The sequence below is a fragment of the Phacochoerus africanus genome, chromosome 7 (genome assembly GCF_016906955.1).
Source record: "Phacochoerus africanus isolate WHEZ1 chromosome 7, ROS_Pafr_v1, whole genome shotgun sequence".
NCBI classification, from domain to species: domain Eukaryota; kingdom Metazoa; phylum Chordata; class Mammalia; order Artiodactyla; family Suidae; genus Phacochoerus; species Phacochoerus africanus.
Window position 1 is genome coordinate 14,592,437 of NC_062550.1, and position 13,969 is coordinate 14,606,405.

General features: G+C 45.5%; 1 protein-coding gene across 2 annotated transcripts in view; it reads left to right on the forward strand.

The window, feature by feature from the left end:
- The window catches only part of BPIFC (BPI fold containing family C), a 52,398-nt gene that overhangs the window by 21,328 nt on the left and 17,101 nt on the right, over nucleotides 1–13,969 (forward strand). For both annotated transcript variants that reach the window (XM_047786444.1, XM_047786445.1), the window contains exons 5-11: nucleotides 2,691–2,819; nucleotides 4,335–4,490; nucleotides 4,615–4,678; nucleotides 7,064–7,124; nucleotides 10,383–10,474; nucleotides 11,458–11,634; nucleotides 12,762–12,815. In XM_047786444.1, coding sequence (XP_047642400.1) covers nucleotides 2,691–2,819; nucleotides 4,335–4,490; nucleotides 4,615–4,678; nucleotides 7,064–7,124; nucleotides 10,383–10,474; nucleotides 11,458–11,634; nucleotides 12,762–12,815 — 733 coding nt within the window. The remainder of the gene's footprint in view (nucleotides 1–2,690; nucleotides 2,820–4,334; nucleotides 4,491–4,614; nucleotides 4,679–7,063; nucleotides 7,125–10,382; nucleotides 10,475–11,457; nucleotides 11,635–12,761; nucleotides 12,816–13,969) is intronic.

A 13,969-nucleotide genomic window follows, 5' to 3' on the forward strand; every position in this document is an offset into this window, starting at 1 on the left:
CTCACCAAAGGGGATGGGGGGGATAAATTAGAAGTTTGAGATTAGCGGATACACACTACTGTATAGAAAATAGATAAAACAACAAGGACTGACTGTTTGGCACAGGGAACTGTAGTCAATATCTTGTAATAACCTAAAATGGGAAAGAATCTGAAAAAGAATGTGTGTGTGTGTGTGTGTGTATACATAACTGAATCACTTTGCTGTATACCTGAAACTAACACAATATTGTTAGTCAACCATGTGTCAATAAAAGCAAATAGATAGTATTTTAATGTTACTAGATAATGTTAAATTACATATGTGGCTCTCATTATGTTTCTATTGGACAGTGCTATTTTAGAAGGTCATTTATAAGGATTTTTTTTTTAAGGCATGCTTTTTGGGGGTTTTTTGGTTTGTTTGTTTGTTTGTTTTCACCTATGGCATGTGGAAGTTCCTGGGCTAGGGATCAACCCACCACAGCAGTGACCCAAGGGATCCTTAACCTGCTGCACCACAGGGGAACTCCTAGGCATGCTTTTTGACCCAACAGTTCCACTTCTAAGCATCCTCCCTGAAGAAATGTATACACAAACAGCATGTATGAAGTTGTTCACTGTAGCATTGTTTGTTTGTTTGTTTTTTTCTTTTTAGGGCTGCTCCTGTGTCATATGGAAGTTCCCAGGCTAGGGGTTGAATTGGAGCTAAAGCTGCCAGCCTACACCACAGTCATAGCAATGCGGGATCTGAGCCACGTCTGCAACCTATACCATAGCTCATGGCAATGCCAGATCCTTAACCCACTGAGCAAGGCCAGGGATCAAACCTGCATCCTCATGGATCCTAGTCAGGTTCATTAACAACTGAGCCATGAAGGGAACTCCTCAACGATTTTTTTTAAATGCTGCGTCACAGCTTGGATTCCTCTGCAGCAGTTACAAAGAATGGGTTAGACCTGTGTGTATCAAAATGAGACTATCTCCAAGATACATTAATCTCTACCATCCTCCTCCCACCGTGATACTCAAGATATTTGACACAGAATAGATAGGGAAGAATGCAGGAAAGGGGAAATAGCAAATAATCATTACTTATCAGCTACCACATTTTAAAATTTTTCCTAATCTGAGTTCATAACAAAGCTTTCTCCCATGCAAAATTATACACGGATGATCGCATTTTTTGTCCTCCCAGCCTCCCATGAGTAACGGTTCTTTTGAGTGACCAACTGAAAGAGCTGAAGTGCTTTACCCAAAGTTGTACAGCTAGCACAAAATTTGGCTCCAAGCCGAGCGCTCTTTGCACGATGCGTGAAGTGCCATAGCCTGGTGGTGAAGAAGCCTAGAGACAGATTGAGGAGGCCTCCAGGTCTGGTTCTACCACTTACATCTGACTTCACCAAGTTTCTAATCTCCTCATCTCCAAACTGCAGAGTGCAAAAACAGCAGCAGCCTCAGGATTATATTAAGGGTTAAAATGAGCTAAGGCATGTAAAGCCCTTACCACAGGGCCTGGCAGGTAGTAATCGCTCAATCGATGGTAATCGCTCAATCGGTTGTCGTGATGCACGGGGGCCATCGACCTATGTACATGTACATACCACCCACTGCCTCCTAGTTACCTGTGTAACAGCTTAGAGACTCCTAGGAAAAGCTAAGGGTCTAAAATAAGTTTCTCGGGAGGTCCCATCATGGCTCAGCAGTAGCATCCATGAGGATGTGTGTTCCATCCCTCCCTTGCTCAGTGGGTTAAGGATCCGGCATTGCCTTGAGCTGTGGCGTAGGTCGTAGATGCACTCGGATCAGGCCTGGCTGTGGCTGTGGTATAGGCCAGCGGCTACATCTCCGATTCATCCCCTATCCTGGGAACCTCCATATCCCGTGGGTGCAGCCCTAAAAAGACATAAATGAGTAAATAAAGTTTCTCAACTTGGGAAGATACTGTCCACATAGGAGGCTTTGGGAACAAGAAGAAGGCATACTTTTTTTTTCATTGATGTGTAGTTGGTATATAATATTATATGTTTTAGGTGTACATATAGTGAGTCACAATTTTTAAAGGTTATCCTCCGCTTATAATTATTACAAAGCGTTGGCCATATTTCTCGTGCTGTACAGTATGTCCTCGTAGCTTATTTTATACATAATGGTTTGTACCTCTTAATCCCCTACTCCCATATTGCCCCTCACCAAGGAAGGCATGCTTTTGATTGTCCCAATGATGGAGGGGGGGGGGGCCGCTTATTGGCGTTTAGTTGGTACCTATGCCAAATATCCTGCAATATGTATAACAATCCTCTACAAAAATAGTTGTCCCATCCAAAATTCTAATGTTCCCCCCACAGCCACCACCAGTTGAGAAACACTGGAAAAACCCAAGGAAAAAAATAATGGTGGCAATGTTATACCTCTTTTTTTTTTTTTGTCTTTAAAGAAACTAAAGTAGATTGATTTTTTGCAGATTTATTACTAAATTTACTCATTTCCCCTCTCAACTTGATTCGAGAAGCTTCCTGCCACACTTCCTCCTGGAATGAGGGAATTAGAAAGCAGCGCTCAGAGGCTGCACGGTAGACCTGAAGGTCCTTCCTCTACAGGAATTCACAGTCATCCGTTTTGAGAGTTCTATGACTGCATTTTCAATTTTGCTGTGCTTGTTCTAGAGGCGCTAGAAGAGTTGCACTAATGCTTCTGTTTCTTGTTTTACAGCATAAAAATCAATGCCTTTTCATTTCCAAATACTTCATTAGCCTTTGTGCCTGGGGTGGGAATCAGGGCACTGACCAACCATGGCACTGCCAACATCAGCACAGACTGGGAAATCAAGTCTCCGCTTTTGTGAGTATTCCACTGAAAAGGCTGCTACTGGTCTGGGGAGAAACTGAGCGAAAAATCAAAAGTGTATGAATTTGCCCATGTCTTTGACATTAGATTTCTTTCCTTCAGCCATTTAACCATTTTTCTCAAGAGCATTTTTCCAGGAGAGATTTAAATCAGGATAACTCAGAGTTCCCATTGTGGCACAGTGGAAACAAATCCAACTAGGAACCATGAGGTTGGGGGTTCGATCCCTGGCCTTGCTCAGTGGGTTAAGGATCTGGCGTTGCCGTGAGCTGTGGTGTAGGTCGCAGATGCGGCTTGGATCTGGCGTTGCTGTGGCTGAGGCATAGGCCAGCGGCTACAGCTCCTATTGGACCCCTAGCCTGGGAACCTCCATATGCCACAGCTGCGGCCCTAAAAAGACAAAAGACCAAAAAAATAATAATAATAAATAAAAAATAAATAAATCAGGATATCTCTTCTGGAGGTAGGGAGGAGGGGGCTGAAAAGCATCCTTCCCTTAAAGGCAGAGCAACTGGTCCACATGTTGTTTAAGATTCCTAAGAACCAGAAGTCCCTGACCATTAGAGGCAGGGACATGTGCTTAACACTTCAGAGCAGTGAGTCAGGTCTGACCTTGAGCTAGTCATTGAACACACTGCCCCATCTGTAGGGGTAACTGATGAGAAGTAGAGCCTTCTTACCTCCCAAGGAGGTTGGAAGATGGTAGTGGGCTTGAGCCCCATTCTCCCCCTACCAAAATGCCTTTGCACCCTCACATAGAAAGGAAGGATCAAATTCAAGGTATGCAAACCACCTACTGTGTGCAAGTCACTGTCCCAGGTATAAGGTTTAGGTCTGCCCTGGTTGATGCCCCGTAATATCACATTCATTCATCCAGTTGGTCATTCAACAACCATTTATTGAGTGTCCACCATATCTATGCATAAATGGTATTGAATACCATTCATCTCCATCTCAGGAACTCCAGTCTTGTAGACAGTAGAGAAATGACATGCTCCCCCATAAGAAGCATAGATTCATGAATTATCCATTTCTTCGCTCACTCATCAACCATGGGTTGAGTGCTTATTCTGTGTCAAGCCTCAAGCTAAATCCTGGGGCCTGGAGATAACACCACTCCCTCAAGTTCACAGACGCTATCCAAGTATCAGCCCCATCTCTGCCCCTCCTAAACAAGGTGTGACCAATTGTACCCCCACCTTCTTTCCCCAAACAAGCATTGTATATGTATGGTGCTGAATACATGCTCAGCCACTATAGGGGCTGAACACTCAGGATGAAATGACTGCAGGGTCCCTAGAGCTGTCCCCGTTCACCTATTCATTACTTCCTTTGTTCAGTAAATATCCATCCACACCTCCTCTGCTCCTGCCTGGTGTGGGTGCCAGGAATCCAGGGGTAACAAATTCCTGCCCTCCCAGAGCTTAGAGTCTGTGGGTAATCAGAGAAACAAGATCCACCTCCACCCCTGCCCAGGCCTGGGCAACCTTGCCCGTTTTCTCTCAATAGCCGAGACACAGGAGGAGCTGACCTGTTTATCTCTGAGGTCTACTTCACTGGTAATGTTATCCTGACCCGGAATAACTTTGGTCACCCAATCCTGAAGCTCCAAGACTGCCATGCCCAAGTGAGCCATGCTGACGTCTCATTTTCTGGAGAGCTCAGGTAAGCAGGAGCGCCATGGTAGGCAGTATCCAGTCTGGGGCTGGTGTCTCAGGCAGTACCTGGTGGTGGCTCTTAACCAACAGGTAGAACCCTGGGTAAGCCCTTTTTTATCTTTTTGTCCTAGTGTCCTATATAACTCCTTTGCTGAGCCCATGGAGAAACCCATCTTAAAGAACTTAAATGAAATGGTAAGTCTTTAGAGGTTATACAGCCACAGTAACATGCCATCAGGAGCAGTTCTGCCCTGCTTCAATTAGCTCTCAGCCAATAAACCTTCCCCGAGCACCTACTGTGTGCTAGGCACCATCCAAAGCACTCTCACATACGTTATCCTTTGCAACTTAATAATGGTTTCTCAAGTGCCTACTATGTGCCAAACTTACAGTAGATGCTGGGGATGCAGAGATGAATAAAACAGCATTCCCTTCCTCCAGTCCTCACCACAGGGTGAGCAAACAGTCGAAAAGAGTTTACTTATTGTGAATCTACTGCATGTTCAGCACTAAGCTAGAGCCTGTTGAGGATATAAAAAAGGAATAAACATCATCTTTGGGGGGAAACTCAACTCAAGTTTCTGAAACAGTAACCGAATAAGTACTTGAATTCTGTATATACTTTATACGGTCTTTAGATTGAACTGAAGGGGTTCCGAGAAATGGGAAAAAGTAAATAAATAGAGCCTGGAAGTATCCTGGGAGATATTTTTGGAGGGTACAGGACTTGAATTGGGTCTGGAAGTCTAGGTAGGATGTGGATGGGTAAGGAATGGGAAAGAAGATAGGATGTATCCAGCCAAGCAAAAGAGTAGTCAGTGTTTGAGGAAGAGAAAGATGGAACTGGCCTTGTGCTCTCTCTCCAGTCCTGACAGTATCTTTTCTGAACACTCCATATTTCTGGAATGACAGGAGAAGGGTGAGGAGACCTGGAAAAGAAGGGAGATCCCTTCCTGGAGAAGAGGGGCAAGATGGTATCTGTCTGTCTCCATCCCCCTGTGTTCAGTTCAGGGCTTGGAAGGCAGCAGGTGCTCAATGAACATCAGTGAGGAAGTCAACACACGAAAACCTTAAGTGGCTTGTCCAGTAAGGTTGCCCGGCCAATCAGGGAGCTCTGAGCTCTGCAGTCTTTCTCCACCCTTACCCGAAAGGTGCTGAGTGCCAGTGAACATGCGTATCAAAGAGTGACTGGAAAATAACACTATCCCCTTCAAGGACCCCACACTTGTTCATTCCTTTGTTCAAAACAAGACCTGGTTCTTTGGCCTCTGACAAGAAAACAATAGTTGTTGGCCTGGAGCTTGTATGTGACTTAGAGACAAAGGGCTTTGCTTCCCTCTGTGCCCCTGGAAAAGGACACAAGTGTTCCTACTACACTGTCTAGATTTCAAATCCTGCTGATAACAGCTCCTGGCAACTCACTTACCCTCCCTAAGCTTCTGTTTTCCCTTCTATAAATGGGAGACAGTAGTGCCCACCTCCCAGGACTCTAGTGAGGTTAAAACAGCAGCAGCTCACATTTGCTGAGTGCTTACTCTGAGCTGGGCAATGTTACATGGATTGCCTCCATTTCTATTCACAAGAACCTGATGAGGTAGAGTTACCATCCCCATGTCGCAGGTGAGGAAACGGGCAGAGAGTACAGTTAACTTGGCAAGGCATTCAACCCCTGGCGGCCAGGCTCCCCAGCCTCTGCTGGGCACCCCCACTCTGAGCGCTTAGCACACGCCTGGCACATGGCACCAACACTGGTATGCTTCCTCCTTCCTAAAGATGTGCTAGTGGCTGATTCGAGATTCATTTGCTGGAGTTCTCATATGACTCAGTGGGTTAAGAACCCAGCTGATATCCATGAGGATGCAGGGTTGATCCCTGGCCTTGCCCAGCAGGTTAAGGGCCAGGCGTTGCTACAAGCTGTGGTGTAGGCCTTGGATGCTGCTCGGATCTGGTATTGCCGTGGCTGTGGTGTAGGCTGGTGGCTATGGCTCCGATTTGACGCCTAGCCTGAGAACTTCCATATGCTGCAAGTGAGACCCTAAAAAGACAGAGAGAGAAAAAAAAAGATTGATTTTCTAGTTCCAAAAAGGGGTTCTGATCTAAAATTAGATGTCCCATCTAATGGGCTCTCAAACCAGCCCAGCAGGGAAGTAAAGGACATGCTGTAAGGCTCCCAGCGGGCAGGGGGCAGGACACACCTATGGTGGAGGTGGGAGGTGCGGAGCCCTGCAGACGGGGAGGCTCAGCAGGGCCAGCAGTAAGTTCCTCAGGTGTCACAGCACCAGCCTGGACTGGGCACCTGTCCTGTCATGCCACAGAAAGGAAAGCCAAGAGCTTGTTTTTTTATGGGGCTAACTGGGTGTAGTCCTGGTTGCTGTGAAGCTGAGCCAGCATTCAATGGCACGCCACCCATGCAGGCATAACTGGAGGCCCAAAGGCATCACCTAATTTAAGGGAAATCCAAAGGGAGACGGTCTCCTAACCAGAAGGAAGGAAGGCCTTTGTTGGCAGGGTTCAGCCCTGAAACTGGGGGTTCTGGTGCTGTGTGATAACCTGCATTTTTTAAATTCCTTCTCTGGCCAGCTCTGTCCCATGGTCACAAGCGAGGTGGAGGCGCTGAATGCCAACCTCAGCATGCTGGAGGGTGAGTCTGAGAACTGTCTCTTCTGGGTGCTGCTCCACCTACCTTCTCACTCAGGGGCTCTCCAGGTTTGCTCTGCTCCAGCTCTCCCCTCTGCAAGCTAGCGCCGCAGGAAGGTGCACGGGAGGTGCACAGGGAAGGAAGGTGTGCAGGGTCTGCTCTTTTCTGCTGTTAACCAGCTTCCCTGCAGGGGCAGGGGGCTTCAGGGGCCTAGAAGCACTAGACGCAGGACAGAGAATTAAACTCTTGAGAACTTGAATCCCAGCTCTGGCACCAAATCCATCCTCTTCAGAATGACTAATGCTCACGCTGACCAGTCATCCCCAGTTCTGACCCCTGCAGTGGCTCCTCTAGCTGCTTTCAGGATCAAGTTCAAATGCCTTAACGTGGACTGCAAGACCCGCCCACCACGCTCTGGCTTCATCTTGCCCCTTCATCTCCAGCAATCAGCTGCTTCCACTGCGTCACACCCTTACCTTCAATCTTGCTGTCCTCTGCTTGGAAGAGCCTTCTCTCCCCTCCATCCATCTATTCACTTAAGAGATGTTTACTGCATTTATATTTCTGTGTCAGCACTGTGCTAAGCCCTAAAGGAGAAAGCCCTTTCTGCTCCCTACCTTTCAGCCTTCCCTTGTCTGTCTAGTCCATTTTATCCTTTAAGGCTCAGCTCAGGCATAATCTCTCCCAAGAAATCTTACCTGGCAGCCCGCACCCCAGAGTTCTACCTCCTCAATGCTCATATGATACTTTGGACAGACCTGAGTCTCTGCACTCCATCCACTCATCCCCCAGTGGTGTACTGAGCCCCTGTCATAGGCTGGGGACTGCTCTTGGTACTGGAGATGCAGTAATGAGCCTGGGAGACAGAAATCCCTGCCGTCCTGGGACCAGTGAGAGGAGACAGCCAGCAAGATGATAAGTAAAATCTTTGGTATCGTTGTAATAACTGGTAAGGAGAAAAAATAAAGCAGGGAAGGAGCTGGCAAGGGAGTTTTGTTTAACATGGCATGTCTGGGAAAGGCAGCACCCAGCAGGTGGCATTAGAGTAAGGCCCTAAATGAGGAGGGAGCAAGCTGCTTCTAGACCCGGATGAAGAGGATTCCAGATAGAGGAAACCACAAGTCAGAGGCCCATGTGGGAGCACATGTGTTGGAGGAACTGTGAGGAGCCCAGACCCGGGGCAGAGGGAACGAGGGGGAAGATAGCAGGAGATAAGCTCAGAGAGGGCAGAGCAGATGCCTGGATCTCCAGGGCTCTGTAGGTCAGGACGAGGGCTGGCTCTTGGTCTGAGATGGGAAGTCTCTGGAGAGTCCTGAGCACAGCTTCCCTGGCCTGACTTGTATCTTTAGGAGATCACTCTGGCTTCTGTGTATTCCTAGTGGGAAAGGAGTCAAGGGTGGAAGCAGGGAGGCCACTTAGGGAGCTCCTGCAGTGACCCATATGAGCAGGGAAGGCAGCAGCCTGGATGGGGTGATGAAGGTGATGAGACGTGTTCAGGTTCCAGATGTACCTGGAAGGTAGAGACAGTGGTATTTGCTGACACAAGGAATGTGGGTCCTAAGGGGAGAAGAAGATGACCCCAGGGTTTACTCTGAGCAACTAGAAAATTGCAAGAAGGGAATTACCAATTCTAAGATTGGGAAAACTGGAAGATTAGGTTTGTAGTAGGCTAAGTTTCAGGTCTGCTCTTATGACTTTGTACTATAATTTGCTGTTTTTATGTCTGTCTCCTCCTCCAGAGGGCAGGAGCTTTGCCTCTTTTCCATGTCCCCAGCACCAGGCATAGTGCCTCACCCACACGAGCTTAATAAGTATCAGGTTGACGAAAGGATAAAAGGAGATGGTAGCTGGACAGATGGATTGATCTGCAGTGGATGCAGATGGATGAATTTTAAAAGTGGATTAGGGAGGAAGGGAAGAAAGAGAAGATGTAGAAAAGATGAGGAAAGAACCAGTTGAAGATTTCCATGTCTTAGCTTGCTGTGGGCAAATTTCTTTACCTCTGGGAGCCGCACTAGCCTCCCCTATAAAATGGGCCCAGTCCTGCTCCCCTCATAGCATGGCGATGGGATCCACTGAGGCAGTGACTTTGAAAGCATTTTTTTAACCGTGGTGATACAGGCTGGTATTGTTCTCTCACCTCAGCAAATCGCTTCCTCTCTCCTTGTTTCTCATCCCCATCTATGGATTCAATCAAATGTGATGTGCACGGAGAAGATGAGGCCCGCAGGCACTTCCCCTAGAGCAGGGAGGGCGTCTTCCTGTCACAGAGCATGGCGGTCAGGAAACCAGCCCTCCCGGGCCAGGCGGGAGACCCCAGCTCAGCACCACTGCCCCTGCAACCTGCCACAGACTCTGAAAACCATGCTCCCCGGAGCCCCACCTACTGTCCTCTGGTCCCCTGGCCTTCTGCTTTGCTCTGAAAAAAGAATTGAATTAGTAGCCCTGTGCATGAAAATTTTCTTGGCCTCTCCAGCTTAGGGAATTTTATTCCTGTCTGTCTGTCTCTCTCTTTAAAAATTATTTCTGGGAGTTCCCATCATGGCGCAGTGGTTAACGAATCCGACTAGGAACCATGAGGTTGCGGGTTCGGTCCCTGCCCTTGCTCAGTGGGTTAACGATCCGGCGTTGCCGTGAGCTGTGGTGTAGGTTGCAGACGTGGCTCGGATCCTGCGTTGCTGTGGCTCTGGCGTAGGCTGGCAGCTACAGCTCCGATTCGACCCCTAGCCTGGGAACCTCCATATGCCGTGGGAGCGGCCCAAAGAAATAGCAAAAAGACAAAAATAATAATAATAATAATAATAAATAAAAATTTTAAAAGAATAAAAATAAAGTTCTAACTGCATAAAAGGCTGTAACATAAAACTTGAAAGTCATTATACTAACCTCATATATTTAGCTTGATATTGATAAGTGACTTTTGTGGGTTTAATTTTCTTTTTTTTTTGAAGCATATATGCTTGTGCATGTGCACGTGTGTCATAAAAGGCTGCACATCAAAATTTTACCGGTGTTTCTCTCAAGGCAGTGTGATTCCTTCTTTTGACTTATCTACTTTTCCTGGGTTTTGAAAACTAAGCATGCATTACTTGTGAAATAGGATAATGGGGTTTTTTATTATAGTTGATTTGCAATGGATAATGGTTAACTACTGTTTTAAGTAGCAGAGGATTAAAAATTATATTGTTCCGGGTAATCATTAATCACGAGTTGTACTATGCCTTTAATGAATATAAATGTTCTTTTTTCTTTGTTATTTAGTTATAACCAAGATTGACAACTATACTCTGCTGGATTATTCCCTAATCAGTTCTCCAGACATTACAGAAAATTATATTGAGCTTTATTTGAAGGTAACTTTATCATCATCAGAGTCCTAATCATCAGAGTCCACAGCCACTATTCATGGGACAGATGTTATGTGCAGAAGGAAATCTAACTACATTCTCTTCCAATAATTTAATTTTCTTTCAAGAAACATTCTCCTGTTTATGCTCTTTCAAAAGGTTCTTGAACATTTTCTTGATTGGCAAATTATTGTTTGATTGTACAATATAGCTCTGCCTTCTTCAAGAAAAGTAGTGTGATGTCTTTGCCTCTGGGAGTAAGGTTTGAGGCTAGAAGGTGGCAAGTAAAATAGTCTTATTAGAACTCAACAAGTCAGTAGATTGTCAATATTCATACTTCTGTTAGCCTTTCAATAAGGTTAGTCGATTTAACCTGCTGACCTCTGTCAGGACCATTGACACATGAGAATGTTGTTTGCTGATTCTGTCAAAGGGATGAACTGTGCTTTTCCCCCAAAGTTAAACATGTGTTGGCTTACATTTCAATCATTCAGAGTCATTGAAATCAATTAAATGTTACGCAAGACACCTTTCTGTAATACCAATCTATAGCTAATGAGAATGCCACAAAAATGCTTTGAGCCCTTTAGTGTCCTGGTTTCTTCTGAGTCTTTCTATGATGCCCCAGACACTCAGCGGTCATGGATTTTGAAGTTCAAAGTTTTGACACTTCTACATGGCACTTCAGGAACTATTCAGAGCTGTCCCCTCCAGCAACATGCACCTGGCTTCCTTTCTCTGAGAAGTTGGACCACAAGGAACTTCTCCCTGGATTACACCCCAGGAGGGACAGACACACTCAGCTATGCCCAAGAAGTCATCAGAACTTTGCAGCATAGTCCCTAGACCAGGAGTCAGTGAACTCATGGTTTTCCATCCCTACCGAGTTTCTGGAGTTTTCCTGATTTTGACTTGAGTGAGTCCACCTTCTTCGGTCCTGCATGTTTGAGCCTTCCCCTAATTGGTCTTTCTCTCTGTTTTCCCCGCAGGGTGTATTCTACCCCCTGGGAAACCTCACAGATCCCCCCTTCTCATCAGTTCCTTTTGTGCTCCCAGACCGCAGCGACTCCATGCTCTACATTGGAATCTCCGAGTATTTCTTTAAGTCTGCATCCTATGCCTATTTTACAGCTGGGGCTTTCAATATTACTCTCAGCACAAAAGAGGTGAGCAGAGCTAACTGATGATGACCATTGGCACCAGCATGTAATCTTATTATAAGTATTCCATTAGGGGTTTTCTATGTCCTAGTTCCTATTCTTGAGCCTTTGGAGACTGTCCGCCCTAGTAGGACAATGAATGAAGGGATTGCAGAGTGAATGCTGTGACTAGCTGGGGAGTTGCTGGGTTTCCAGTTGTACTAATTCCAGTCTTTTATGATACTAGACCCCACTCTTCTAGTTTGATCTTAAATAATACCAAGAACTCCCTCCACTGCTTATTAGCTGTGACAAATAACCTGTGAAATTTTGGCAATTTCAAGGTACTTAACTTCTCTGTGTCAGAGTTTCATCATTTGGAAAATGGGAACAATAATACTATACTCACAGGGCTGTCATGGACATTAAAAAGGTTTAAATATTAAAGCATTCAGACCAATGCCTAGCACAGAGTACATGCTCCGTAAGTGTTGCTTCTTATTATTACTATCATTTGTGTTGACAACATAAAGATTTATCCTGTTGGTAATTGCACCTGACTTACTACAAAGACTAGTAAGTAGCACAGATACTCACTGATTCTCTTTAATGAGAGCGCTCTCTCCAGCCAACCAACAGTTTTAATTGAGCATCCCTTATGAATCTGTCCATTGTCTAGGTCTTAATCATACAAGAAATTATAAATCTTATGTTCCAAATGGTGGTGGCAACACCAGCTCTCATTCAGTGCTAAGAAATAGACACTTCCAGCATCATTCTTGAAAACCATTCATCTGTGAAGAAAAATTACTTATGGGTTATATGTGTCAGTAATCTCTGAAAATTAGGATACTAACACAAGACTTACTGTTAACCACTATAAAATGTTGACAAAGAGATCGTACATATAGATATCCACTGTGTTTCCACGGTTAAGAGATGCTTTTTCAAAAGCAGAGTAACTTCCTATGTGACTTAGGGCAAGTTACATTGCTTCTCTGGGCCTCAGATTACCTGTCATTGGGCTATAAAGTGATCTGTCACCTTCAAAAACTAAGCATTTTGGGTGCAACAGCTTCGTGATTCGTTAAAATTATAGGGAACACTAATGCAAGTACAAACCTTACAGCTACATGATGGTCTTGATTTTCCAGATTACCGACCATTTGATTCGAACCTCTCAAGGCCTTGGCAACGTGCTCTCTCGGGTGAGTGCTCAGGATTTGACTTCTTAATAGTGTATTTGGTTTTGTTGCAAATCCTTCTAGAAGACTTGTAGGTTCCTTGTATTCCTTTTTGGTTCAAGCCTGAGTCCGTACTTCCATTCTTAAGAGTTTTGTTTGTTTGTTTGTCTTTGTTTTTTGTCTTTTTGTCTTTTTAGGGCTGCACCCTTAGCATATGGAGGTTCCCAGGCTAGGGGTCAAATCAGAGCTGTAGCCGCTGGCCTACACCACAGCCATAGCCACACCAGATCCGAGCCATGTCTGCGACCTACACCACAGCTCACAGCAACGCCAGATCCTTAACCCACTGAGCGAGGCCAGGGATTGAACCCGCAACCTCATGTTTCCTAGTCGAATTCGTTAACCACTGAGCCACGATGAGAACTTACAAGAGTTTTTTCTTTTAATCAAACATTCGCAAATATTCACCGAACAGTACAAGGTCCTAATAAAGATATTGTCAGTTCACAAAATAAATCTCTTCCTTCTATAAGTTTCCACCACACTTTAACTAATTATCTGAAATGGTGAAGGAAGAAACAGTGCCCGCATTGTGACTTCAGAAAAGCATCCATTAGTATCATGCTGTCATAGCACCTGGTGTCGGGCACAGCATACTGAAAGGCTCGGATTTGCCCTGGAGCACAGAGGGATGCTCGTGTGCCATCCTGGGTTTAGGGCAAGGATCTTGAGTCAGACAGACCTAGATGTGAATTCCAGTTCTACGACTTAATCACCCGGAACCTTGAGAAAATTACTTAACCTCTCTAAGACTCGCTTTCTTCAGTTGTGAAATGGGAATTCTGATAGAACCTGCCTCACAGGGATTTTGTGATGATTAAACGAGATAAGACCAGAAGGCCTGACGTGGTGCCTGACACACAGCAGGTGTCCAATAAATGCCAGCTGTTCTTATTATTTTGTTGTTACAGGGGTTTTTTGTTTCGCTTTGTTTTTTGTTTTTGTCTTTTCAGGGCCACACCTGTGACATATGGAAGTTCCCAGGCCAGGGGTCAAATCAGGGCCTCAGCTCAGCTGCCAGCCTACACTACAGCCACAGCAACTGCAGATCTGAGCCTCAACTGTGACCTATACCACAGCTCGTGACAACGCCAGATCCTTAACCCACTGAGCAAGAC